General features: G+C 43.9%; 3 protein-coding genes across 5 annotated transcripts; 1 reads left to right on the top strand and 2 right to left on the bottom strand.

Annotated features, from left to right (window-relative positions):
- The first annotated feature begins 2400 nt into the window (after positions 1–2400).
- Positions 2401–8091, top strand: LOC311029084 (putative cationic amino acid transporter). Its single transcript, XM_084034010.1, has 8 exons — positions 2401–2453; positions 3723–4192; positions 4467–4703; positions 4840–5057; positions 5138–5284; positions 5621–5829; positions 5901–6685; positions 7703–8091. Exons 2-8 carry the CDS (start codon positions 3892–3894, stop codon positions 8065–8067), a joined length of 2262 nt encoding a protein of 753 aa, XP_083890136.1. The 5' UTR covers positions 2401–2453; positions 3723–3891; the 3' UTR covers positions 8068–8091.
- Positions 8092–8209: 118 nt separating this feature from the next.
- cldn11b (claudin 11b) lies at positions 8210–10424 on the bottom strand. Its single transcript, XM_084034015.1, has 3 exons — positions 10162–10424; positions 9848–10012; positions 8210–9155 (listed from the first exon to the last, which is right to left on the bottom strand). Exons 1-3 carry the CDS (start codon positions 10385–10387, stop codon positions 8896–8898), a joined length of 651 nt encoding a protein of 216 aa, XP_083890141.1. The 5' UTR covers positions 10388–10424; the 3' UTR covers positions 8210–8895.
- Positions 10425–11723: 1299 nt separating this feature from the next.
- On the bottom strand, positions 11724–27385 carry LOC311029217 (polyhomeotic homolog 3). Of its 3 annotated transcripts, none has more exons than XM_084034246.1 (12): positions 26749–27385; positions 24093–24678; positions 22825–22977; positions 21938–22030; positions 20900–21107; positions 18609–19724; positions 18169–18503; positions 17594–17762; positions 17233–17344; positions 16900–17020; positions 12845–13139; positions 11724–11906 (listed from the first exon to the last, which is right to left on the bottom strand). In XM_084034246.1, exons 2-12 carry the CDS (start codon positions 24657–24659, stop codon positions 11752–11754), a joined length of 3324 nt encoding a protein of 1107 aa, XP_083890372.1. In that variant the 5' UTR covers positions 24660–24678; positions 26749–27385; the 3' UTR covers positions 11724–11751. The 3 variants fall into 3 exon arrangements, with proteins under 3 accessions (XP_083890372.1, XP_083890373.1, XP_083890374.1); XM_084034247.1 differs by having other exon boundaries at positions 27126–27385; XM_084034248.1 differs by lacking the exon at positions 21938–22030 and having other exon boundaries at positions 26749–27381.
- Positions 27386–27660: the final 275 nt, after the last annotated feature.

The following is a 27660-nucleotide window of genomic DNA, read 5'->3' as shown; positions in this document are numbered from 1 at the left end:
GGACAGGTTTGGCTGCAGTATAGTATTTACATGGATGCTGGGTAAGTTATCAGTGTGACTGGGTAAAGAAAATATTTTGTTGTATGAAAATCTATAAATCACAACAGGAAAATATTTTAAAAACTGAGTGAAGATGTCACTATTCATAAATAAATTTTCATACTGACCATCGTATGGAATCTTTTTAGACTGTTGTACAAGAGTAATCCAAACTTGTTTCTGCAGTTTTTGTCATTGCTCCATACACCAACTGACCAAATTCTGGATTGGATAATTGCCCATCATATATGTACACTTGTTTGCCAGTTTATTACTCACACCTCACTGAAACCAAAGCAGTTTGGTTCATTTTTGCAAGAAATTCTCCTTTTGTGAAGTTACACTTCTCAGTACCATACATTCACACTACATTTACATTTAGGTAATTTAGAAGATGCTTTTGTCCAAAGCGACTTACAATAAGTACATTTGTCAAAAGAAGGAAACAAAGAAACCACAACGTATCATTGCTGATAAAGTAAGAGCTAAATATAGAACAAGTGTTAGGTCCTCATCTGAGTAAAGTAGTACCTCAAGAGCAACAGTGCTACGATCAGAGTGCTATAAGGGTGGTGTTTTGAGAACATGAGAACATGGAGAAGAGTTTCCTGGGGTTGGAGGCAGAAGAGTTGATCTTTGCCAGGTACAAGGCAGATTTAGCTGCCGAACCACTAGATGGAGCTACAGATACTTTTTGCATACTGTGCATCTTAAACATCCAGAAATGGAAAGGATTACAGGTGCAAAAGATCAAAAGTGCAGTATAATATCAGTTTGGATTAAAAGCTCACTTTTAGTCCAAACTATATTATGGTTCAAAAAGACTGAGCTTTTTAATTTCCATTAGACAATTCAAACGCATCTTTGATGGGACGACCCCCCCCCCCCCCCCCCCCCTATTCATAACAAAGGCTTTCTGTTAAAAATGATCTGTCCTTTCCGAGAACCATTTATCCATCACCTGGATTATTGTTCATAATTAAGGTGATAATTAGACAGGCTCAGTAGTACTCATACATGAAGACTTTTAATATATACTTAACAAGCTTGTGATTGCAGCCAAAATCATAAAAAGGGGGATTAAACTGATGCTAAATATTTTTGTTTGTACAGATAAATATCTCATAATCTATGGCTTGAAACCAGGCTCATGTTTAGCTTTAAAAAAAGACACTGAACAGCGATGTGTTTTTCCACTTTATAAAATTGACCTCCGTTCAATTGACTGGCATGATGAGGGAGTGTCCATCTCTCCTGCATGAAATGCTTCAGGCTCCCAATGAAAACCTTTATTCCCTTAAACAGAATAGAATGTTATGGTGTGTGTGTGTGTGTGTGTGTGTGTGTGTGTGTGTGTGTGTGTGTGTGTGTGTCTGGATTCACTCCCATCAGCTCATCTGTTGTGTATAAAACACGTTGCCTCAGGAATGCCTCCACCTTCAGCTGCTCTGCAGACAACACCGGCTGGTTCCCTCTCAAATCTTGATATAAAGAGTCACAATCAGACTTGCTTGTCTTGTCAATTAACTGTTTTCCCCCCAAACTGTCTTATAAGCCAGATAGACAATAGCTGAGTGTCTTGTTTCTCCTGTTTTAGACCTTCGTGTTACCATGTCTGCAGGTGTAATCTGACTCCTTGCATCAGATTACAACAGCAGCTACAAACCATACAGTGTGTATGGGTTTGTGAGTAGGAGCATGTTGCTGAGGCTCTGGAGGAGCTTGGTCAAGTCAGAGAAAATATCGAATACATTCATAACACCAAGTCTGCTTTACAAACAGGAGGTGTGTAGTTTGAAAGGATTGGCTATCTAGTGATAGCTCTCACTATCAATAGCTTTGTTTGAGGGCATGCCAAACTAGTGGCTGGGCAGATGTTACTTGATGACATCACCACTTTATGGAAGAAAAGACAAGAGGAGCAGTGATTCTTCCCGTTGGGCATGGACTGTAGGCTTTGACACTCTGGAGACCTTTTACATGCACAAAAAAAATATATAACACACTAAAGAAAAGAGGAAAACACAGAAACACACACACACACACACACACACACACACACACACACACACACACACACACACACACACACACACACACCTGGTCAGTTCTCAGCTCTGCATACAAAAAGTAAAGAAACATCACCAGCTGCAGCACAAACTTAACTCACACACACCTTTTCAGCAGCTATTCTATCCTCCCTCCTATGAATGAATGATGACACACACACACACACACACACACACACACACACACACACACCTGGTCAGTCTCAGGTGTTGAATAATGTATCCACCTGATCACGTGGTGTCAGGTCTGAAGGATTAACGCTGTCATCTCCTCTCGTCACCATTTCCCGCGGGTCTGCAGAGGACGTGGACTCTTCCATCTCTCCCTCAGGAAACACACAGCCGGTGAGTGTATGACCTGTCTGCTCTGGTGTCCACCTTTAACCTGCATGTTGTCTGTGTTTTCAGCACTTTGGTTCTGCTGTCCGTGCCCTTCACTCTCTTAAAGCCAACCTGTTGACGTTGACCGGGTGTTGATTTCAGTTCTAGTGTTCATTGAAGTGCAAAGCATGTCATTTCAGATTTGTAGAAGTTGGTTCAGGTTCAGTTTTAGCATCCACAGCCACGCCGTAACCTTTCTGTTGAAAGTAGATCCTCGGTCTTCATTAATGTTTCAGAGAGGGAGTCTCGCTCTAGTGAGTGATGAGACCAGCTGATGGCAACACCTGCTGGTTGACATCACCTGCCTTTTTATGATCACACTGTTCATTTATTGAAGAATTGATCAATAAGATTCAGTTCGCCCAAACTATACTATACATATTTTTCTTACCTCTTGTTTTATCAAGCCATGGAATTTAGTTTGTGGCATAAGCATTGAAAAATTACTTCTTTCTACTTTCTTTATCTTTGTTTATTATTTGTCTAAACAGTACTAAATCAGATTGAGTATTTCTCCACCAGAATTATATTCTGGCATGTGTATAACACTTAATTTAAACCATTGAATAGGGAGACAAAGTATATAACAAAATAAAACTTTATATATAATGTAAAGTTTTTAAATTTGGGGAATTTTAATCTTGATCTCAGTATTTCAAAAATCACTGTTTCTTCCAAATGAACCTTGGTTTTGGTGTAATACATGCATTTAGATTTGATAATATAATACACAAGTATTAAACTTACATTACCTAATTTTGTTACAGCATCAAATAGCATTCCCAATTCCACACATTTGCTCTCAGCTCCATGATATTGATGATATACTGCATATTGTAGCTTTCTATATCATTTCCTGGCAGCAATGACTCTCATTTTCATCAATATTGAGCTACAAAAAAACATCAGTCTGTATAAACCAAACTCCTCCCTTTTATTAATCACAACAGACTTCTGTTTAAACTAATTTACATTTACTTCTTTCTTTGTCCTTTCTGATAGAAAACACCTCAATGCATTTGACTTGTACTTAAGGAGTAGTACAGTTTTGAGGTACCTTTATTGAATTTGAGTATTTCTGTTTTATGCTACTAAATTCTTGTAATACATTACAAAGGGAAATATTGAAGCTAATTCTGCACTTTTACTTCTGTCCAGGACTGTAACAGAATATTGTTTAATTGTGTCATCAATACTGACTAATTTGAATTATCTGAATACTTCTTTTCACAGAGAGAATGCCCTCCATCTTGATCTGTTGCTCTTAAAGAACAAACCTAACAAAAGAAGAAAGAGTGGGACGCCTAATGATGATGAGGGTGAAAGAATGCTAGAGGGAGTGACACAGAAAAGGTAGAAGGAGACACAAACGCACATAAACAGGTGATAAACAGGTGCGGTAATGGCGGCGTGGCTGCGCCGGGTGTCTCTGGGTGACGCCTGGTACAACATGTACGCCCGCCTCCTGAGAACCAAACCTGTGGGCTCCATGGCTCAAGGCTCCGACGACATCACGGAGCTCGGGGAGGGGACGGTGGTCGGGCTCGCCAAGGTCCTGACCACCGTAGACCTGGTTTCACTCGGGGTGGGCAGCTGCGTCGGCACTGGGATGTACGTGGTCGCTGGGCTGGTTGCCAAGGCGATGGCTGGGCCAGGGGTCATCCTGTCTTTCATTATTGCAGCGATGGCGTCCATACTATCAGGTGAGGCATCATAAGGTTGAAGGTAACTACGAATTCTGTATTCTTTTTGCTCGCTGTTGTTTTCAGCAAACAAACAGGAGGAAATAAGACATTTGTTGGGGACTATTTTCATCGGTGGATTAATCCACATTTGTGGCAGAAGAGTGGTGTAGGCCTATGTGGGATTGAGTGAAAATAAACCAGTGTTGTTAATGAGGGGACATGTCACTTGTCCACTCTAATCTCATGATGCCCGATGTCTCGTTGAACTCATTATATTCATGCTTGTCTTCAGGCGTGTGCTACGCAGAGTTTGGTGTCCGGGTCCCGAAGACGACCGGCTCGGCCTACACCTACAGCTACGTGACAGTCGGGGAGTTTGTGGCCTTTTTCATTGGCTGGAACCTGATCCTGGAGTATCTGATCGGCACAGCGGCGGGGGCGTCGGCTCTCAGCAGCATGTTCGACTCCCTGGCCAATCACAGCATCAGTAACTACATGATAACACACCTGGGCACCCTCAGAGGACTCGGTCAGTACGATCAGGATGTCTGGCACTTTTCAGCCCACTAGGAGCAAATTAAAAGTCTGTTTTAATATTAGACATTAGGCATGAATATCTTGAAATCTTGTCATTATAATTGCTGCTGTTTGTCTGTCTGTCTCAGGTAAAGGTGAAGACACGTACCCTGACCTGCTGGCCCTGTTTATCGCCCTGCTGGTCACCGTCATCATTGCTCTCGGTGTGCATAACTCGGTGGGCTTCAACAACGTCCTCAACGTGGTCAACCTAGTGGTCTGGGTCTTCATGGTCATTGCCGGACTCTTCTTCATCTCCGCTAGCAACTGGGGGAGCGGCAAGTTCCTGCCGTACGGCTGGTCAGGGGTGAGATGTTTTGTTTTTTAGTCACATGATCCCCAAACTGGAGTGGAAAAGAAACAGAGTGATGTCCTGTTGTTGATCAGGTGATGCAAGGTGCAGCGACATGCTTCTACGCCTTCATCGGCTTCGACATCATCGCAACGACTGGAGAGGAGGCAAAAGACCCAAACACCTCCATCCCGTACGCCATCACCGCCTCGCTGGTCACCTGCCTCACTGCCTACGTGTCGGTCAGTGTCATGCACCCTTGTAACAAACACTTGTTGATTTTATATTCTAGAACTCAGTTGAGATGCGAGACAATCGAACTTGGAAGATGTACAGTCAAAGTAATAGTTATTTGCTTAAACATTTCTTTGAAACTTCAAAAATGATGTATGACTCTAGTCACTGTAACCATGAGAGGCCATTGATCATGCAGCCATTAATAACCACCCAAAATATTATGCAGACACTCACACACTCACGGACACACCCATGACTGATCTCATTATCTCATTAGACGTTTTTATCATTGTGCATGGGACATAAATCGTCCTTGCTGATTAATCCGATTTCCTCCACAGGTGAGTGTCATCCTGACTCTCATGGTCCCCTACAACCTGATAGACGGCTCGGCGCCTCTCATGGAGATGTTTGCGGTGCATGGCTTCCTGTGGGGGAAGTACATCGTGGCCATAGGCTCCATAGCCGGACTCACCGTCTCTCTGTTGGGCTCTTTGTTCCCCATGCCCAGAGTCATCTACGCCATGTCCCGAGACGGCCTGCTGTTCAGGTGAGGAGACACGTTCTAGGCAGTATGAGACCTCCGCTACCAGGTTGACTCTGTGATTAACGTGTGTGCAGGTGCTTGTCTCACGTGTCTGCGTTCACACACACTCCCACGGTGGCGTGCGTGGTGTCGGGGAGCTTCGCCGCCGTCCTGGCTCTGCTGGTGAGTCTCAGGGACCTGATCGAGATGATGTCCATCGGCACCCTCCTGGCCTACACTCTGGTGAGCGTGTGTGTGCTGCTGTTGCGCTACCAGCCAGACGAAGACGCCGACACACAGCAGTTTAACTCCGAGGAGGACGTGGTCAGCCTGAAGCATCAGGACGACGGCGCCGGCCCCACCAAAGATGATCAGATGCTGATCGGAGGCTCAGACGGTGATGGATCGGCGTCCTACCATGCTGGCGGGACTGAAGGAGAGGGGGACGACTCTGATTTCCACACAGGCCACGCCCCCCTGCTGAAAAGGCTTCTGGGAGGTCATTACTACACCCTGCGGCTACGGCTGGGAATGCCCGATGCATCGGCAAGGCCCACGCCCGCCACCGGCCGCACAGTGACCCGATGCACCCTCACCTTCTTCTTCACATCCTTCTTCCTCTGGTCCACCGTCATATTTGGCGTTGAGCAGGGGACCGGTGCTGGGGCGGTGTTTTCAGGCCTCATGGCCACAGTGATGGCGGGGTCCTTGGTGAAGCTTTTGATCATGATCATACAGCAGCCAGAGAGTGGAAGGAAGCTGCCCTACATGGCACCCTGCGTGCCTTTCGTCCCCGCGGCGGCCATTTTGGTCAACAGCTACCTCATGCTTAAACTGTCTCCGCTCACCTGGGCCAGGTTCACCATCTGGTGCTTCATAGGTGAGAGGAAACTTTCTTGATTATGGATTTAGAAAAAAAGTTTTTTACTTGAAAAGAAAACAGCAACAAGTCAAAAACAACATAACATTTCAACAGTAATAAATGATAACGATATATAATCATAATAACATATGCTTAAATGTTTTATATGTGGTCAGGCCAGTTTGAATTTCAATCTTATTTAGTTATATTTGTATATATTATTATATTTATATTTATGTCTTTTTTTCTCGTAATTTCTTTAGTTAGTTTTATATATTTTTTATATATTATCGTATTCATATTTTTACTATATATATATATATATATATATATATATATATACATATTTTAGATGGCTAGATGCAAGTTTTCACTGAGGTGTCCAAAAAGCCAGAAGTTAAATGTACTTATATTGTACATTTATACATATATTGTACTTGTACTTATACCAGTTATGCTAGTCCAGTAAGATCTCAGCATCCTCCCCAGGTGTCCTAACTGCAACATACTTGTGACAGATGTGCATTCAGTGTCTGTGATGATTTGGAGTCTTTTAAAAAAGGTTTCTTCTCACCTGGGCTACGAATGGCCCTAAAAGATGAGAAATTACATCAAGCTTTGGATAGCAAAATCCACATGGAAGATGATTTAGGGCCCATGCATCTGTTTTGGCATCTGGTTTCAGTTCAAGAGTTGTACCAGTGGTTATTTTTACTTTGTGTCTATCGTATTAGTTCTGCAGCAGTTTGAGTCCCCAACCTGAAGCCCTTTTTCACAGCCTTTTCACACATGGAAATAGAAATAGAAAGTAGAAAATTGGATGTAGGCTAACTGTAGATGACGACGCTCCCTCTTTGATTTTGTTGAGGTAGAGCAGAGAGAAGAACATACCGTACATCCAGACTTGTTCGATCTGCAGTTGGTTGACAGATGACAGAGTAAGGAAGGAATTTCCCGTTGATAAAACAGCTGTTTTTCAGCCTTACGTCTCTACCTGCTGTATGTTTTTAACCGTCACCGTCTGTCCGTCCTCAGGTCTGTTGATCTACGGTTGTTACGGCGTCTGGCACAGCACGCTGGAGCTGAACGCCCGGGAGGAGCAGGCGCACGCCAGCTCCTACCAGCGCTACGACGACCACCTCGACGACGACACCTTCTCCCCCGCTGACGGCCTGCACCCCAAGGAACAGGACGAGGCACCCTACCAGGGCTGGTCTGCCCCAGAGGAGAGGGGGTACCACAACCAGGCGCAGGAGAACCAGTATGAAGACCAACATCAGGGCCTGAATGAGGACAATGGTGACCAGCATGGATACCAGTCTGGAACAGGAGGCCAGTCTTCGAGCAGGTCTAGAGGAAGGACCAATCATGGCTTTGATGGGGAGGAAGAGGAGGACTGAAATTCTGACTTTGAAAGTGCAGTCTACTTGAGACCAGGCTGCATGAATCTAATCCCAGGGCTGGTGTTATTGGATGAGCTCTGTTTTGGATGTTTTCCAGACCCAAATCTAGAAAAATGAGCTTTGTGAAGCCACTTGTCTCGGCCGATTCTGCAGCAGAAGCGCTTCTAACCAACAAATTTAAAAGGCGAAGATGGATGTCCGGTGAATCCATTTTTCATGCCCAAGCTTCCCCCTCTCTTCTTTGTTTTCATTGTTACCCAGAAAAACCCACTGATGTTTATCTTAACCAATCAGACGGCAGGATAAAACTTGAATTTCTCCATTGACCATCAATCTCAAGAACAAAGTAAACTTCTACTTTTCAAAGTTAATGATGTAAAATATTTCTGTGGCCTGAACGTCTTTCAGCAGCTTTCTGAAGTCACAAGTTACTTTTGTGTTTGTTTTGAGTATTTGCTTTATTTAGCATCTGCAGCAGCCACTTGTGTTAATGTTTGTAAATGAGAACAAGCAGGAATAAATGTCACATTTTGAGTGAAATTATTTATTTTGAGACTTTTAATTACATAAAAATGTTTTATTAATTGTAAAACCAGTCAAAAATCCAACAACCAATACAGGCACACAGGTGACATATAATGAATATACTGTGAATATGAGGAGGCTAACATTGTTATTGGTACATGAAACTTTTTTTCTGTGTTGGATTAAATGAGATTGAAAGATACTTTCATGAATAGAAATTTCTGTGATTGGCATGTTCGTATATACTTGATTATGATGGCATTATACCGTCTATAAAGCGAGGGACGGAACACCACGGCTTCACACTCGTGCACTCTTGGCGTGGTTGGCGGGGGGGTCCAGCGGCGTGGCCGTGCCCCCCTGCCTGGAGTAGTAGAAGCTGTTGTCCCTGCCTGGGATTCCGGGGTCGTTGCCAAAGCAAAACAAGATCACGGCGCCGCCGAGGAGACAGAGGCCGGAGCCAACCCAGCCGGCGTACAGAGAGAAGCCGAACGACATCAGACCCTCCTCTTGGTGAGCACCGATGGGGAACCAGACCGTCGATATGATGCCACACAAAGCTGGAAGAGATGGAGGCGTTACCGAGGAGACGGCATTTATGACACAAGTTAAAATTGACAGTATATCTGGACTTTCTGTATCATTCTGACTGTCTGTCCCAGAGGCTGATACAGGAACTACCCGTCTCATCCCACAGGAAGGAGCCCTGTCTGGCAGTTGAACCCAGTCAGGATGAGGCCTCATCAGAAAGACCCTGACCCTCCTTCCACCCATCCTCCCTCCTGCAAGAGCTGGGAAAGACCCGCGTACTGTCCTCAAAAACTACTGTCATCAAAAACTAAAAGTGCTGGGCCTGAAAACCAAAATGAATCTCTCCTTAAATCCCAAACTGTCCTTGGAAACAAATGTCTCCTAAAAACCTAGAATGTCCTCTAAAACCAAAATTAACATGTCCTAAAAAGCAAGAGCAAAAACTGTCCACTAAAACCAACTCTGTCCTCTAATGTCTTTATTTAATAAACCATGAACATTTTGCAGGATACATTTCAAAAGTTAATTTATACTGTTGGTTACTTGGTAAGTACCTTAACTGACCGTCTTTAAAAGACATAGCCATCTATCAAGCTTACACCTGTCATATGCATGAATGTGTGTGTGTGTGTGTGTGTGTGTGTGTGTGTGTGTGTGTGTGTGTGTGTGTGTGTGTGTGTGTGTGTGTGAGGGAGAGAAAGCGAGACAGAGGTCTCCTCACCCATGAGGACATAGAGGACGCCTCCCACACGCCCGCGGCGCTGCTTGACGGCGGAGTTGTCATTCTGCAGCCTGACGCAGGGCATCGACATCAACACCAGCAGCATGGCGGGGAGACCGAACAGACATGCGCAGATCATCAGGGCACGAGACGTCTGGACGTAGGCTGAGAGAGAGAGAGAGAGAGCGCAAAGTAACAATTATTTTACTGCCATTTAGTGTCCATCCATCCATCCTTCCATCCATCCATCCATCCATCCATCCATCCTTCCTTCCTTCCATCCATCCATCCATCCATCCATCCATCCGTCTCACCGGGCAGGGAGAGGATCTGGCTGAGGGCCACGCAGTGATAAAGCGCCGGGGAGATGACGCACTCCGCCCAGAGTCCCCGGGAGCCCAGCTCGTCCATGCGGACGCAGGTGGCCACCGCGTAGTCGCAGGTCCGGACCCAGTCGTTGGTTGCCGTGGCGACGATGATTCCGACCCAGCCCGCACAGCTCGCCGCGCTGCCGGTGAGCTGCCTGCACATGTGCGCCATGGAGTCGCCGTGCGTATTTACGCGCGCAACTCCAACAAAAAAAGGTCGTAAAAATGTGATTTAAAAAAAATAAATGTATATTTTTCTTTGTCTCTTTGCAGTTGTATGAATTTAAAAGTCTTGTTCCAGACCAAAAAACTAAGAAGACGGATTAAAAACGCAGAAGTTAACAGGTATAGTGTGTCCTCCTCTGCTCTGTTCTTAAAATATGAAAAGTAAAAACTGCACCCCCCCACCTTATAATAATTACGGTATTCTTCCAAATGTGATTCAAATTCAAATAAGTATTTTAAAAACCAGTAGAAATTAAAAAGCAATCCTGCTGTGTCCCGTTAACGTGGCCGACTGATCCGCAGAAAAAAATGCCTAGAATAAGATTTATTATAGGGTGTGGTGAAAAACGTACCCTTCAGCCTAAACTCTAAGCCAATCAGAGCGCTTGTGAGATCCTAATGTAAACCAGATACGGAGATAGAAACCCAGGACAGAAAAAACAAAATCTAAAAGCATCAGCAAGAGATAGGGAACGACCTGGAATATTTGGCCCAAATTTAAGGTCTTCGAAATCCGGAAGGAACTTTGCAACATGAATTAAAATGAGTTAATTTAATAAAACACATATTTCTCTTCATATGTGACTCACCTGCCCTCTGCTGGCGTTTCCCCAATGTAAAAACACCCAGTCCATCTCAAACAATAACATAAACCATTCGTTTTGATTAATTGTTCATTTATTAAATAATTTCAAGCATGATACCATAAAAATGTGACGATTAAAGACACCAGTCTCTACCCTGATAGTGACCTTTTTTTAATCCACAGACATGTTTTTGTCCAGAATATAGTGATATAAAACATTAAACTTTCATTAATCACTTACAAAGTCTACGTATTATTATTATTATTATTATTGTTATTATTTTACACACACTGGTTATGTTAGCTACTGGATAGATTTGTCATTGACGTCACGTTCTAAAAAAACTAAATAGACAAATTTTATATATTAAATGTTCAAAATCCTTCATGAAATAGCTTCAAATTTACACTCTCCAGCGGCATGTAAAATGTACACAAAATTACAAAAATCCCCCCCTCCCTCCCCAGTCTCCTGCTACAGTCAAAACGGATGAAAATTCTTCTGGCGGATTGTAATGCTTCTGTCCCCGTCTCCTAAGGCCACACCTCGATTTATAATCTCATAAATTACTGTAGATCTCTTTTTGTGACTTTGTTCTGTCATCCTTGGTGTCAGCTTTTGTTTTTCATAAAAACGTTCTCTTCTCCTCTGACTTCCTCCATTTCTCTGCGGCCTGTTTTCTCTTTTCCTCTGTAATCAGTCTGTATTGTTTTTTTCTCCACTCTCATTGGTTTTTCAGAGAGTTGATGTGAGCGCAGATCTTGAGCGCGGGCCCCAGTTTGATGTTCATGCTGGTCATGAGGTGGTCCTCGGTCAGCAGCAGCAGAGCCTGGCCGTCGATCTCCTGCAGCCGGAACGCCTCGGCCACGTCGCTGCAGCCTGAAACACACAGACGCAAAGATAAAGTTGAGTTCTGGTCTTTAAAAACATCTGTTTCGGTTTCTTACACTGGCTGTTCTGTCAGCATCACACGAGATACAAAGACGCTACACGTTACACTGACGTCTTCGCATCTCTATACGTAACATTAACAAACATCTTTTTATTAAAATCATGTAAATATAATTTGAAATATTATTACTGTTGCTTTATTCATAGTAATACATCATCTCTACATGGCACATATTTTCTATATTTCATACTGTGACTTTTGCACGTTCTTGCACAGCAGTTTCATTTTAAAACAGATCTTTATTTGAATATTATTTACAATTTCCTTGTATGTGAAAAAATGATTCTGATTCTAAAAGGAATTCAATAGATTGAAAAAGGCCTTTACCTGGTTCAATTTAACAATAATAACTGCAAACAAGATCAAAAACGCCCCTCAAATTAACTGTCAATTATACATTTGGAGTCTAATTTAATTGCTTTTAAAGCTTTACATTCATCAATCAAACTTTGTGTAATAAAGATGTTGGTGCTTAACAAAATAAGTGTCAACCGTGAGTTCAATAATAGCTATTACACTACCTAAAACTTTCAAAATAAAATCATGTTTGCTTCTGAAGTGAACTATAAATATTTACAGATTTGTGTTTGTGCTGCGTTTACTTTTTCTTCCAGATGTTTCACAGCGACGTCAATCACGTGACGGTAAAGTATGCACGTAACCTCCGCCTGTGGTTGATTTCAGCACTTTACGACACACTTAATTGGATGAGAAGCTGTGCACGAAGTCCCCGTCATCGATGATTAACACACTCGACTGTTTGTATAAATCAAACTGACGGTTTTAACGAACGCTGCCAGTTCAGATGGCGTCCAGGAGACACACATATTTATTGATTTACTATTGAGGCTGATCCGTGAGTTACCTGGCAGTGTGTGAATGAAGGCAGTTACTTCCTCCACGCTCCACTGGGAGGGCGACGGTTTGAACGTGGTCGTGGGCGTAGAGGTTGTCAACGCCGGTGCGGACGCCCTTCTCGCTCTCCGCGCCGCCCGACGCTCCATCCTGGCTGTCATGGCAACAGCAGGATCCTCCTCCCCGCCGTCATCATCTTCCTCCTCCCCTCCACCCTCCATGTCCTCCTCCTCCTCCTCGTCCTCTTCCTCCGCCGCCACCACCTTCTCCTTCTCACGCCGCCCGGCACTCCAGAGATCACGAGGCTGCAAGGAGTCGGGTGAAAAACAGGTGAAATTATTTTAATATATTTCATTGTTTGCTTCTTAAAAGTCACTGTATTAATGTTAAATCCTGTGTTATCAGCTAAATATAAAGGATGAAAAGTAAACGTTTTGCAGAAAATCTGAACAACTTGCTTTGTTAATGATGAAGCATCAATGTTAGAGCAGCATATTATTGTCCAAGCTGCTCCACATGGAGTTCTTTTACTTCTTCTTTCAGGCTTTTCTCTAATCTTTGCAGTTTTGTGATAACTCACATGTTTCTGTATAAGAAGTTTAGAGGAAGGATCTAAACAACATCTACAACATAAAAACCCAGGAGCAACAGTTGGCATTTGAAAACTCTGTGGTATCTAATAAAACAAAAATATAACCACAAATTTAATCTTAAAGTTCAATATTTATTTAACCTTAATCTCACCAGGATAATCCCAGTGAGGTTTTGAATCTCTTAGCAAATAGTCTTGGCAAATATGGCAGCAAAAACCACTAAAAAACACATTCCAGACTTTAAAAAATTCACATAAACGAGACGTCATTAAATTATCCTTAATCCTTTTTTTAAAAATTTGAATTCTAAAATAATCTCGTTTAAAATGTATCTGAAGCTCACACCAAAATCCAAAAACACTTTAAAAGCTACTGATAGAAGTGAACATAAATTAGTAGGTAGTTTGTGTAATTTGACTTTATACAGAAAAATCTATAAACAATATATCCCTCTGTAATGTAGTGGAGTGGGGGTAGCATAAAATAAAAGTACGAGCACCTCATGAGTAAAAAGTAAAAGTAAAGTAAAAGTTACCTTTCACCACTGAAGAAACCTTCTAAGTAAGCAGTTCCTCTGATGGCCACTAGGGGCCGCATGGAAGAAACCCTCAACTGCATTAATGTAAAATGTACAAAACGTTTCTAACAAGGGCCATGGCTAGGGTTTTAGAATGTCTCATACTTTAACCACTATTCAACATTTTATTGATTAAGTTAAGTATTATTTATTTTAAATAAATAAGAAAAATAAATACATATTTATATGCTTATTTTTATTTGTTACAGAGGAGATTGTGTCTGTAATCTGGTGTGGAAACTACACCAAAATGGCTGTGAGGCTTCAAAACAACCCTCCAGACTCCACATCCCATAATTCACTAGTAACACCTGTGTGCGAGGACTGCAATCAGTGTGTTTTGGTGAGAACTTGGCTGTTTGGAATGAGCTGTGGATGACATGGAGCCGTTTTAGATGTTTCTGTGGATGTTTTGACAACTTTTACCCTCTGAAAAATCTTTGATTGCATGAATAATGAGTTATCGCTAAAGCTGCTGTGAATGTGATACGACCACAAACTATGTTCTCTGTGAAGGAAACTGCAAACATTTAACAGCCGACTGTCACGTCCTCGACAGGTGAGTGTTTAATAATCAGAGATACACTTTAACATGAAAGCACGATAGCATGTTGGACATGTCCAATATAACATGGTCAAAAATTAGGATTAATGCTGACGTGATAAAGTGATTCACATTTTTTTGTAACATTTTGTAGTGATTGTGTAAGTGATTTCACAGTAAGCGTAACCTGTACTGAATATAATCATGAGTTGAACTGGTTTTTTGATGGTGGTGTAGAGGGTAACACTGTTGTCTCACAGGGAGAGGGTCCGGGTTTGATTCCCGGTTCGGGTTCCTTCTGTGTGGAGTTTGCATGTTCTCCCCGTGTAAGCGTGGGTTCTCTCCGGGTTCTCTGGCTTCCTCCCACAGTCCAAAGACATGCAGGATGGGGATAGGTTCATGGATGACTCTAAAATTCCCCGTAGGTGTGAATGGTTGTCTGTCTCTACATGTCAGCCCTGTGATAGACTGGTTACCTGTCTGTCTCTACATGTCAGCCCTGTGATAGACTGGTTACCTGTCTGTCTCTACATGTCAGCCCTGTGATAGACTGGTTACCTGTCTGTCTCTACATGTCAGCCATGTGATAGACTGGCTACCTGTCTGTCTCTACATGTCAGCCCTGTGATAGACTGGTTACCTGTCTGTCTCTACATGTCTCCCTGTGATAGACTGGTTACCTGTCTGTCTCTACATGTCGGCCCTGTGATAGACTGGTTACCTGTCTGTCTCTACATGTCGGCCCTGTGATAGACTGGTTACCTGTCTGTCTCTACATGTCGGCCCTGTGATAGACTGGTTACCTGTCTGTCTCTACATGTCGGCCCTGTGATAGACTGGTTACCTGTCTGTCTCCACATGTCGGCCCTGTGATAGACTGGTTACCTGTCTGTCTCTACATGTCAGCCCTGTGATAGACTGGTTACCTGTCTGTCTCTACATGTCAGCCATGTGATAGACTGGCTACCTGTCTGTCTCTACATGTCTCCCTGTGATAGACTGGTTACCTGTCTGTCTCTACATGTCAGCCCTGTGATAGACTGGTTACCTGTCTGTCTCTACATGTCTCCCTGTGATAGACTGGTTACCTGTCTGTCTCTACATGTCAGCCCTGTGATAGACTGGTTACCTGTCTGTCTCTACATGTCTCCCTGTGATAGACTGGTTACCTGTCTGTCTCCACATGTCAGCCCTGTGATAGACTGGTTACCTGTCTGTCTCTATATGTCTCCCTGTGATAGACTGGTTACCTGTCTGTCTCTACATGTCAGCCCTGTGATAGACTGGTTACCTGTCTGTCTCTACATGTCTCCCTGTGATAGACTGGTTACCTGTCTGTCTCTACATGTCAGCCCTGTGATAGACTGGTTACCTGTCTGTCTCTACATGTCTCCCTGTGATAGACTGGTTACCTGTCTGTCTCCACATGTCAGCCCTGTGATAGACTGGTTACCTGTCTGTCTCTATATGTCTCCCTGTGATAGACTGGTTACCTGTCTGTCTCTACATGTCAGCCCTGTGATAGACTGGTTACCTGTCTGTCTCTACATGTCTCCCTGTGATAGACTGGTTACCTGTCTGTCTCTATATGTCGGCCCTGTGATAGACTGGTTACCTGTCTGTCTCCACATGTCGGCCCTGTGATAGACTGGTTACCTGTCTGTCTCTACATGTCGGCCCTGTGATAGACTGGTTACCTGTCTGTCTCCACATGTCGGCCCTGTGATAGACTGGTTACCTGTCTGTCTCTACATGTCGGCCCTGTGATAGACTGGTTACCTGTCTGTCTCCACATGTCGGCCCTGTGATAGACTGGTTACCTGTCTGTCTCTACATGTCGGCCCTGTGATAGACTGGTTACCTTTCTGTCTCTACATGTCGGCCCTGTGATAGACTGGTTACCTGTCTGTCTCTACATGTCGGCCCTGTGATAGACTGGTTACCTGTCTGTCTCTACATGTCAGCCCTGTGATAGACTGGTTACCTGTCTGTCTCTACATGTCAGCCCTGTGATAGACTGGTTACCTGTCTGTCTCTACATGTCAGCCCTGTGATAGACTGGTTACCTGTCTGTCTCTACATGTCAGCCCTGTGATAGACTGGTTACCTGTCTGTCTCTACATGTCAGCCCTGTGATAGACTGGTTACCTGTCTGTCTCTACATGTCAGCCCTGTGATAGACTGGTTACCTGTCTGTCTCTACATGTCAGCCCTGTGATAGACTGGTTACCTGTCTGTCCAGGGTGTACCCTTCCTTCACCCAATGACAGCTGGGACCCGCAACCCTGAATACAGGATAAGTGGTAGACGATGGATGGTATCAGTGTTTTTTGTGAGCTCAGTGTCCTTACCAGTCGTAGTAAAAGTGGCTTGCCAGGAACGGACTCCGCCCTGTTCAGGGCCGGTCGGGGCCTCTCTGACCGACTCCCTGCACTCAGAGCCCGCAGACGCTTCGTCAGACGAACATTGAACCTGACAGAGAAGGATGAAAAGAAGAAGAGTGGTGTCTCCTCGTTCTGCTGCTTTGATTCACACCTATTTCTATGTTTAACACCTGTGAGGCTCTCCACCACATCCTGCCTGCAGCAACGTGCATAAACACACCGTCGCATCTCAGAAACTATGTCTGGTCACACAGTACATTAGCTGCCGTTTGTGTGTCAGCCAATGAAATCGGGTCTCACCCGCGTGCACAGGAAGTGGAGCAGAAGCGCTTGGACCGCATGAAGTTGTGTGCGTGGCCTCGCTTCCCACAGAACTGGCAGTGCAGCACCGTCCTGTCTCGGTGGGTCGACCCTGTGTGAGGAAACAAACATGTCCGTTTCACTTCAGAGCTGCAAGTTTGTTTCTAAAAATCCAGCAGAGATATAATCTTCGATTTTGGATTTCATAATATAGAATAAGTGTCTTCTCCTGGTTTTAAAGGCAGCACGACAGTAAACTGATGTAATGACTCTTTTAATGTCCTAAACGTACTGATTATTATTTAGCAAAAATCTATATATTTTGCGAAAAAAAACAAAAACAGATTCATGAGAATCTTACTGTTGGCAGCGTCGTCATCTATTTCAACGGCGTCCTCCACCTCTGAGTCCGTGGAGGGCTCGGCTTGTTTCATGGTGTCCATCACAGGCAGCTCCACGCTCCCATTGGTCCCGTTCACTTCCTCTGGTTTGGTCACCTGCTCTGGAACCAGCAGCGACGAGCGGTTCACCTGCACAACAAAAAGGTAGTTAAAAACCTGATTATTATTCTGACATGGGTCATTATGCAGAAGGAGTACTTTTGGTACTTTAAGTACTTTTTGTTGCCAATGCTTTTACACTCGAGTAACATTTTTAATGCAGGACTTTTGAGTTTACAGGTGCTTCAAACATAAAAGTACATTTACTGGACTCCATAGAAATGTTTTGGAACGTTTTTTAGCTTTGAATTAACTTTAAATAAATACTGACCTGAAAATTACACTAAATACAATAAAGATATCCTGGGAAAATATAAATGAACTGACAACTGCTGTAACATTAATAACTGATTATAAATCAACATCATTAATATCATTTCTGCAGATTTTTTCATCAGTGGGATGTCAAACAAACATTGTGCGTGTGTGTCCGTACAGGAAACGGCTGGAGCCCCTCCTGGATGACAAATCCCTCCACCAGGTGAGTCAGAACCTGCTGCCCCTCCGGCCACGGCCTCGGCTCCCAGTGGCTGCTCAGCGATTGGCTGAAACTCTCCGACTCGTCTTCCGATTGGTCGGGAGGCTCCGTCTCGGTTTCAGCCAACTGCTGTGGCTCGTCGGCCGCTTTGTCGATCTTCTCCGTCTCGTGTTGCGATAGGCTGAGGTCAGTCGGTCGGGGGATCTGAGCGGGGAGCAGTGGGGGAGGGTTTTCTGCTGAGGGGGCAATGAAGGGTGAGCAGGGGGGAGACTGGGAGGAGAGGCTGGACAGCGCTGGGAGGAGCAAAGACAGCAAAATGAGCCAACAAATGAGGGTTTATGAACAAAAGTGTAAATATGAGTGATTTGTGTTTATGGTGGTAAAACACTGAAGTCTACCTGACTGGTTGTCAGACTGCGTCGACATATTCTCACAGAAGTCCTCCTGGCTGACCGGCTGCAGGTCCCGATGAGACTCTGGTAGCCTATGACTTTGGACCGAGACCTCCGGGACTGGAGCTGGGACTGTTACTGGGACTGTTACTGGGATTGAGGCTGGAGTTTGGACTGGGACCGGAGCCGGAATGAGACCCAGGTTGGGTTGCACGCTGGAGTCTTTAGCAGCGTCGGGCAACGGGATCGGATCCGGGCTCTCATACTGATGGAGAATCTGACTGCTCAGGTTCTCGGACTGGTCCATGGCCGTTTCTCCTTCCTCTTCCTCCTCCATCCTTTTCTCCACGCCTCGGTCTCCGTCGTTCCGGCCTTCTTCTGTCACTTCCATCCGTTCTTCCTCTCTGCCTGCTTCATCTTCCCGTTCCTTCTGAATGACGAGGCTTCCTTCTTTCTCAGGCGACTCTTTCTCCTCTTTTGTTCTCTCTCTTTGGTCATCTCTCAGGTCTTTACCACCCTCACCCCTGACTCCCTGTCTCACCCCTCGTCCTCTCTCTCGCTGCTCGTTGCTGTCCTTCACCTCTCCTTTCTGGGACACAGTTTGCGTTTGAGGACCAGAAAGACTCGGAGGGGACGCTGGACTCAGGAGAGATGGAGGCGAAGGCAGGGGAGAGGCGTTTTTTGGCAATGACGGGTTCAGAGGAAGAGGAAGCACGTCACCGCTCAATGTCCTCTTTGATTGGCCGGACAGCTCAGGCAACTCTGCGGCAGGAGGCGTCGACTGCACAGTGTGGGCGTACGTGCAAGGTTGGCGGCCCGAAGAGAGGGCGATGATTTGCAGCTGCCTCGCCGCGGACGGCGAGCGCTCGAAATGGGACGAAGCAGACATGGGGTTGGTCACGGATAAGGTGCTGTGCTGGGATTGGCCGGGCCCAAGCATAGTTTGAGTTAATGGACAGCCCTTTAGTGCGGCCATCGGCCTGCTGGTGGCAGAGGGCTGACAGGCGGGGGCAGCAGCGATCGGTTGGAGGGTTGAGGTTTGCCGTGGCGACACCGCTCTGTGACCGTTTGGAGAATGAAGTCTGGGTCTCAGAGGGACGGCTCGGACCGGAGAGTATAGAGCTGCAAGAAGAGAAGGAAAGAAAGATTTGAAAAGTGAAGATTAATGTTCTGTCGATCGACTCGTTGATTAGATTGTTTGATTTGAAAAGGTAAAGAGACTAAATTTGTGGTTTGGAACACCTGAGGCTAGGATTTAACAGACGTCACCTTTGATTTGATGATTTTTTTTTTCTTACTGCCTGACTTAAACGTCTTCTGGGCTCTTGCCTCACAGATTGAAGGAGAGGTGTTGAATAATTACTTTACTTGTTTTTGTCAAAACAGCATAATTCAACAAAATGAATAGAAATGGTTGATGAATAAAGCAGGTTTGAATACGACCTCTGCTTGTATTCCTCTGATTAATTATTATTAATGCATGTTATACCATCTAATTTCCTGACAGTTCTCTATCTTTGTGTGTAAAATGCCCCCAAACTACTTGCAGGAATACAAAAGAATATCTTTGGATTGTCGGTCAGATAAAATAAGCCTTCTTATAGTTAATCAATGAATCCAGAAATAATTGACTTGCAGCTGTAGTGCTGAACAAACTGAACAAACGTGTTCCATGTTTTTGTGACTCGATAAGATAATTGTTGCACAAACTAACAAACCAATTATCACTCAGATCGCTGAACAACACAAATTCCCTGGTGAATAACTGTATTTACAGAGTACGAGTGGATCAGGTTACCTTAGGAGGACATCATTTCATTTTCTCTTTTAATAAAACTGAAGCTCATGAATGTTTTTTTGTGAATTAAATATAAGTTAAATAAAACGATAACGTACTCTTCTACAGTAGACTGCCCCAGTTTAATGGCTCTGCATATGTTTGGGGGTGCAATAATATTTATTAACATGAATTATTATTTCTAGAGTTCTAAAAAGATTGAAAAAATGTTCACATTATTTATTAATCATCATAATAACAAATACTACAACAAATAATTATAATATATATGAAATGATAATGATAAATTCAAATTAATTAATGTTATTGTTAATATTAATAAAAGACATTGCGTTTCTAATTATGTTGAGATATTATTATGGGAAGCATGATTACCAATTGAATCATAATTAATAATAATTGCCAGATTGAGTGAGTAGTTTTTTCATGCATGAAAAATAGTCCCAATAAAACAGATTGTTCCTGAGATCTTCCTCCATTCTGGGAGTCTGGGACCTACTTGGCGGTGGGACGGAGAGGTGGCGGCTGGGCGTGTTCGGGGTCTCCGTTGCCGTGGTGCAGGGCTGCGGTCGCGGCCTGAGAGGGGGGAAGAGGGGGGCGTGAGGGCGAGAGAGGGGAGGCGGGGCTGAGCAGGGGGGCTTGAGGCGGAGGGAGGGTGGGATGGTGAGCGCCCCGGGGGGAGGAGGCCTCAGGGTGAGACTCTGGAGCTGGAGAAGGGAGACAGAAAGATAGATCAGTTAAAGACATCGTTTTACTTTCAGGCTTTCTACTTTGATTTGATGCAGTAAAGCGACAACCATTAGCATGTATGGCTAACAGTAGAACCTGTTACTTCTAGGCTGAAGAGCTAGCATAGCGTTAACTAACTACATGAGTCTGTGGAAGTTAACGGAGATTTGCACGTCAAGTTTGTCATAGTGTCATTTAGTTTTGTGTGAAACCGCCCAGTGAGTTACATCTCTCCTGTTGCACAATGTAGATCACCAACAAGAACGTTAGCTTGCTGTTAGTGTGAGTAATGTTACATCCTGGTACCAAACACACAGACGTCGCTTACTCTACTTTCGGGTGTCTTTCTAATTATGTATTTTCACAGTCTTGTATTTAAACAGTTGTATGACAAAATGCAAATTTCTTGATACGTAAAATTATATTTTAACTTGACAAACGTGGAATTCATACAACAATTCATACATTTATTTTTTTCTGAAATAATCTCCCATCGTGGACCTTTGAAAGGGGCGGGACTTAGCGTCCCTATGAGTCTGTGGTCATGTCTGTATAAAAAGACTTCTGAAACTAAAGAACCTTTTTGTTTGTACATCAACTTCCCGGTACGAACACCTACTCTTTTCATAGCAAATCGTTGTTTGCGATATTAACTCTCTGAATGTCATATATTACTCCTTTAATGGCACATATTTCATGCAAGAATGGAAACTTATACAGCAATAAATAAGATGGGCAGAGCTTAGAGTGGTCAGTTGAAAATGACACATGCAAACACACCAAAGGTTGTATTTGCTCGACCGCTCACCTTAGCAGAGGCAGGGTTAGAGGAGAGAGGAGAGGAGGAGGAGGAAGAGGAGGAGGAGGAAAGAGCAGGTCGCATAGCAGATGTAAGAATCAACTGCAGGAAGAAAAGGAGAGGAAACGGAAATAAATAAATAGAGGAGAGCAGGGATTAAAGCAGTCTAATAATATGCAAATGCTGAAAATGAATATGCATGCTTGCGTGTGAGTGATTCATAACATCTCTGACTGATTGATATCTGAGACTGTTATTGTGAAAACAAAAAATGCTTTCAAACTCTATTCTGTTGTTCAGACTTGAGACGAGTGGCTCCTACCGAAGATGTAAATCTTGTAAAATGTAAACATATAGTTTCATTTTTAATAAAAAACAGTCTCAGTTATTTCCTTAAAGAGTTGCTCACAGTAGTTTTTCATTTAACAATTAGGAGGAAATGGTGTATTTGCTGGGGACTATTTTCAGCGGCAGGCTAATCCACATTTGGTGCTCAAGCGCAGTGGTTCCCAGAGAAGGGGTCTTGAGAAGAGTTATGATATAATTTATTATGTTCATCAATGGTGTTTTTTTTTACATTTAGATTAACAAAGTTTATGTTGCATATTTAAACGTATTAAAAGCATTAATACTAGCATTTAGGAGGATCTATTGGCAGAAATGGAATTAAATATAATTAAATTATCACGCTTGAATAGCTGACATGGAACATATTTTGGGGCATAAAGCATACAGCATTTCCTACGTGACCTGAATGTGTCGCCACTCTCATTCCCTTCTACTATCTCATATAACACCGTTACCAGTATTAATATTTCTGCTGCTTCACGTTGCCAACAGCAGCGGATTAGACGTAGAAATCTATGTGAATGTGTTTGTGTGAGTGTTATGGTTACCATCTGAGCTCTAAGCAGCACTTGGTCTTGGCCAGACCCTTTGAGACCTTTCCCCAGGAGCAATGTCTGCTGGGATACCCTCTGCCTCACAGGGGAGGTGCTCTGATTGGCTCGCAAAAGCCCAGGTGTACCCACAGGATGAGCCTGTGATACCTGGAACAAAAGGAGGAGAGGAACAGTTAAAGTTTGTGTGTGCAAAGGGTGGGAAGCAAAAGAATAAACCATGAACGCCTGTGACCCTACTTCTAGATATGTGACCCTACTTTTCAGAACACATGGTCTTCCTCAATACAGCATGATGCTCATTTAGTAAATGATGGTCCATTTAGAGTCAAGTAGACCATAAAGCAGGGTGTGATTTAGGGCGGCGCTACCTTGTGATTGACATGTCGCTACCACGGGGTTGTCTTGTCTGGAAGTTGTCTGTGTTTAATTCTGAGAACTTTAACTCTTTCACAGTTCGTTTTCACTTCCCCAAAGTGAGTTGTCACATTTTGGTTGTCTCTCTTATTCTCTTATTCAGTGTTATGGTTGTACTCCACCCTCTTGTGTCACTTCTGGTTGCCAAAACCAAGATGGTCGCAGCCAAAAACAAAAATCAGAAAGTAGAAGCAAGTCACTGCGTGTAATGTCTCATGTTGACTTCCCAGTATGACATTCAGGATTCAGACTGATCTCATGAAGCGGCGTATGTATGAGTTGTACGTCAACTCGTATGCTGTTATGCCGTGTTATCACTACGCATAATCGTCTTTTCGCCTGTTCATCAACGCCTCCTTTGAAATATACAAGGTGTTTGTCTGAATATTGAGACAGAATGGGACTTAATTTCCCATAATACACTACACATAATGACCACTTTTCTATTATTGCTATAAACAAACCATATTTTGCATTTTGCAAAATGATCCTGTGTTTATGAAGCAAAGTGACAAAACTGAATAGCTTGACAACCAAGAAAGTCCTGTAAAACCACAATGTTACTTTCACACTTTGTTTTAGTAAACAAACAACATATAACGTGTTAAATAGTGAGTTTTTAAGGTGCTGGAAGATGTGTTACCTTTCAATAGAGGTGGGCTAGCTGTTTCCCTCTGTTTCCAGTCTTTATGCTAAGCTAAGCTAAGCAGCTGCTGGCTGTAGCACAGAAAGGAATTAAATAAGTGTATTTTCCAAACGTCAAACTACTTCAAAGTGAGATGTAGAGGTCAGTGTGAGTCCTACTCAACTTGTGTGTGTGTGTGTGTGTGTGTGTGTGCGTCCGTTACCTGTCTGCCAGGTGGACTGGCTGGTGTGTGAAAGGGCGTGATTGGTGTGGACGTCGTCGCGGATACGGGCCTCATGTTCCCGTTGGTCAGGCTGGTGGAGGTTTTGGTTGCCATGGAGAGGGTGGGGCTGGCTACAACAGGAGAGGAAGAGGAGGAAGGAGGGAGAAGAGAAGGGGAGGATTGTGTGATGGGAGATGTTTTGGAGGCACCCATCGGGGAGGGAAGGATCGGGCGAGAGTATGTGCGAAGGGCTGGGGTTGCAGTGGAAGTGAGTTTAGGGGGAGCAGGGACAAGGATGTGGGGAGACGGAGCTCCGGTTGTTGCCGCCGCCACCTTCGGGATTGCGGAGACTGAGGGAGCAGGGGTGAGAGGGGGAGGAGGGGAGACGGTGGTGGGCGTCAGTGTGGGTGCAGTTGAATCCAGGAGCATGGGGTTGGGGGTGAGCCGAGGAGGGGTGGGGGTTGCTGTGGTGGAGGCGTCGGGCGTGATGGTGGAAGTCTGAGGACTGGTTCCATTGGTGGCCTCTCCGTGTTCTGATTGGATCTGACGAACAAGCTCCCTGTCCATCCTTCAACACTTTAACGCACTGTAACAGATAATGAACTAATTATTTTAATTTCCATAGGTTTGTACATCTATATTACAATGGCTGTAATCGATATTTTTGTAATAACAACGTATGAAATCACGTGTTGGGTGTCTCTGCTAGTGATGAATCTAGTTCCCATCACTTTTACAAAACTTTATAGTGAGTTTCAGCAATTTGTTTATCTGTCCCAACAAAACTTTACTGTTCTGGTTCACTCTGTTAGGCATAGGACGATATGGAAATTTCACATCACTATCATCCTGACCAAAATAATTGTGATTTACAACATTATCCCAAAAATCTTTGTGAAAAACAATCAAGTAATCTGAATTAAGAAAATTGATGTGTTGATTTTGTGTTCTCACCTTGTTTCTGTGGCAAACAAGTTTAAGTTGTACATAAACGTTCAGAAGAAGGTCAAGGGAAAGAGGGTGTTGTGTACTTTGGTTCTGAGAAGTGAAGCCAACACTGAAGTGCCTTAAACTTGCATTTTCTCTGTTGGCAATCAGTGGGCGACTCCTCTCTGACAATATCGAAGTTTACGATAAAATCACCCTACTTCCCACTTCTCCCACATCTCACTTTAGCTCACCCTCTCGTGTCGAGCATGCCACATTTACATAAAGCATGCTGCAAATAACCATCAAAAAGCCAAATAAGTAAAACATTTTTGGAAAGTTTTTTTCTGGTCCTAAAACTTTACTGTGTATTAAACACTATCTTACAACAATTTAATTTTTCATTCATGAGCAAAGAAGAGGTAAAACCTAAAACCCACACATAAACAGAAAACCAATATCAGGTTTTTTTTGTATGACAGTGATAAATTAAGTGTTATGAAATAATCCCTCCAGCCTTGTAGACGCCCTTCACCTGAACCATTTATCACAGCTGTCACAGGTTCTGAAGTTTAACTGTGGTACTTTTACTTAAGTAAAGGATCTTAATACTTCTTCCAACACTTCTTAACTGAAGGTGTTCAATTTGTGTGGTAGTTTATCGTGATGTTATGATTGTTGTGCACCAATCTCTTTGGAAAACATTAAGAGTTTTGTTACCGCATTTGTAAAGAATTCCTTCTAAAATAATCCTTTTCTTAAATATTGGATGTTATGACTGACTTGTAAGATTAGTGCAAACACTCTAGTCGATTGTGGTTTAGTTTAGTCTACAAAATGACAGCAATCACGAATACTGTTCCCTCTAATTTGACTAATAATTTGTTTTTGTATTCCTTGTCTTTCGTTGATTAGTAGTTTTTTTTTAATGCTGACTGACTTATTTGCAGGAAACTTCCGAGCACATCCCTGGTAAACACAAGATTTAAAGTGTGCGATTTTCCGTGGAGAAGCTCCGTTTTGCAGGTCTGACGATTAAATCAACTAATCGAGTCCACAAATAATTTATTTAATCGAGGGCCAATGTGACATCTATAAAACGTATGTTCTCACCAACAATCCAAAACCCCCAAATTACACTAATCAGTTTACCATATAAAAGAAAAACAAGGTGGAACGACACATGTCTGCTTATATTATGAATCGATTCTTGCCAAATAATGTTTGTACAGCACATAAGTGATTAAGGCCGATGGTCTCAGCTCTAGCATCAATATGGATTCTGTCTAGTCATTAATCGACAGAAACGGGAGTTTTGGAGCCCAGGGATCCCCGGTGTAGCTCCAGGAACCCCCCCGTGGAAGTTACCTCCATACACAGCCTACATGTGGAAGCGGCTGCTAAATCTAAATACATGGGGGCTCAATCTGGAGCCTGAACTCATCAGGCAAGCAGGTGCCACTCCACGCGCAGCGGGCAGATGCTGACATCTGGCCCGCAGCCTGTCAACTGCAGCTCGCGTTTATTCCCGCAGACGCCGGCGACGATACTAATGAGTCACGTTACACGTCGGCGACAGTTAGGCCAGAGATCATTGCATGTTACTATCAACAAAAAAAGAAAAAAGAAAGATGGAGACAGGCCTTCACAGTGGAGAAGTCTCACGATAATAACATTTTCGGGAAATGGCATGTCCACGTTCTGCGTAAAAAGCGCTCCGGTCACCTACCCCCTGAAATCGGCGTCGTCCTGCAGGTTATTCCCGGTGTCGTCCCTCCGAAAGTGACTGCATGTTTATCAAGTCTGTTGCTGTTATCTGATGAGCGGGGTTTTTTCCCTTTTTTTCTCTCGCAGCACCACCAGCAGCAGCAGGGTCGACAGGCTGAAATGGGCGTGTGTGTAGCCTCACTTCCTCGTCTGACAGCGCAGGGGCCGCTTCGAAGTGCGCGTCACCCTCCCCCAGACGATAATTTCACCAGCCTCACCTCTGATTATCTGCCTTTAGCCCCTGCAGAGAGCCAAAACCCCGCAAAGTTGCAGTGCACGGCAGGCCCGGTTGTGATGTGTGTGAGCTTGTGTGTGTGTACGTGTGTGTATGTGTCGCACTTTGATTAGGCTTTCATCACATCCCGGGGTTTTCCCGCGGAGCAGTCCGTAAATCCGGCATCCAGAGGAGGGGTTATGGTGCCCGCCGTTCCACCGTCACACCTGCCGGGTCTATGGTGGGAATCAGCCCGACTCGGGGCCACCGTGTTGCGGCTACGAGGGGCCTGGTTAGTCCGCTGGTGGAGGAATGCAATGGAAGGCAGTTTTAGCAGGGCGACAGCGGCGAGACAGCACCACTCAGAGCTCAGGAGGACCGCAGAGACTCATAGACAGCCAGGCTGCAGCGTGCACAGCCTGCATGCAATGTTTGACTAATGCACTGTGGAGGAAGAGCCTTTACTCAAGTAGAAATACTTAACATTAATTGTTTATGATCTGTCCGCCTCAGATGCAGTTGTTTTCCTTTCTTTACAGTATTGTTTTTCTTTTTGGACACAGCCTATCTGTACCTGTTGTCTGATGGATAAAACATCTCTAATAAATAATTATTTTAGTTTGATATTTAATATTTATCTAGCACAATTAAAATACAAAA

Source organism: Eutrigla gurnardus (assembly GCF_963514095.1).
Source record: "Eutrigla gurnardus genome assembly, chromosome: 18".
Classification (NCBI taxonomy): Eukaryota; Metazoa; Chordata; class Actinopteri; order Perciformes; family Triglidae; genus Eutrigla; species Eutrigla gurnardus.
This window is presented reverse-complemented; position numbering and strand designations above follow the sequence as displayed.

Bases quoted from the DNA above. Each gene is read 5' to 3' on its own strand.
- cldn11b (XM_084034015.1), bottom strand. From the start codon at position 10,387: ATGGCGCACATGTGCAGGCAGCTCACCGGCAGCGCGGCGAGCTGTGCG. The intron at 10,013-10,161 runs GTGAGACGGATG...TCTCTCTCTCAG, and splicing joins CCAGATCCTCTCCCTGCCCG to CCTACGTCCAGACGTCTCGT. The intron at 9,156-9,847 runs GTGAGGAGACCT...CATCTCTTCCAG, and splicing joins CGTCCTCTATGTCCTCATGG to CTTTGTGTGGCATCATATCG.
- LOC311029084 (XM_084034010.1), top strand. From the start codon at position 3,892: ATGGCGGCGTGGCTGCGCCGGGTGTCTCTGGGTGACGCCTGGTACAAC. The intron at 4,704-4,839 runs GTCAGTACGATC...TGTCTGTCTCAG, and splicing joins GGGCACCCTCAGAGGACTCG to GTAAAGGTGAAGACACGTAC. The intron at 5,830-5,900 runs GTGAGGAGACAC...ACGTGTGTGCAG, and splicing joins CGAGACGGCCTGCTGTTCAG to GTGCTTGTCTCACGTGTCTG.
- LOC311029217 (XM_084034246.1), bottom strand. From the start codon at position 24,659: ATGGACAGGGAGCTTGTTCGTCAGATCCAATCAGAACACGGAGAGGCC. The intron at 18,504-18,608 runs GTAGACTTCAGT...TGCTCCTCCCAG, and splicing joins GCAGTCTGACAACCAGTCAG to CGCTGTCCAGCCTCTCCTCC. The intron at 13,140-16,899 runs GTAAGGACACTG...GACTCCTTGCAG, and splicing joins AGCCACTTTTACTACGACTG to CCTCGTGATCTCTGGAGTGC.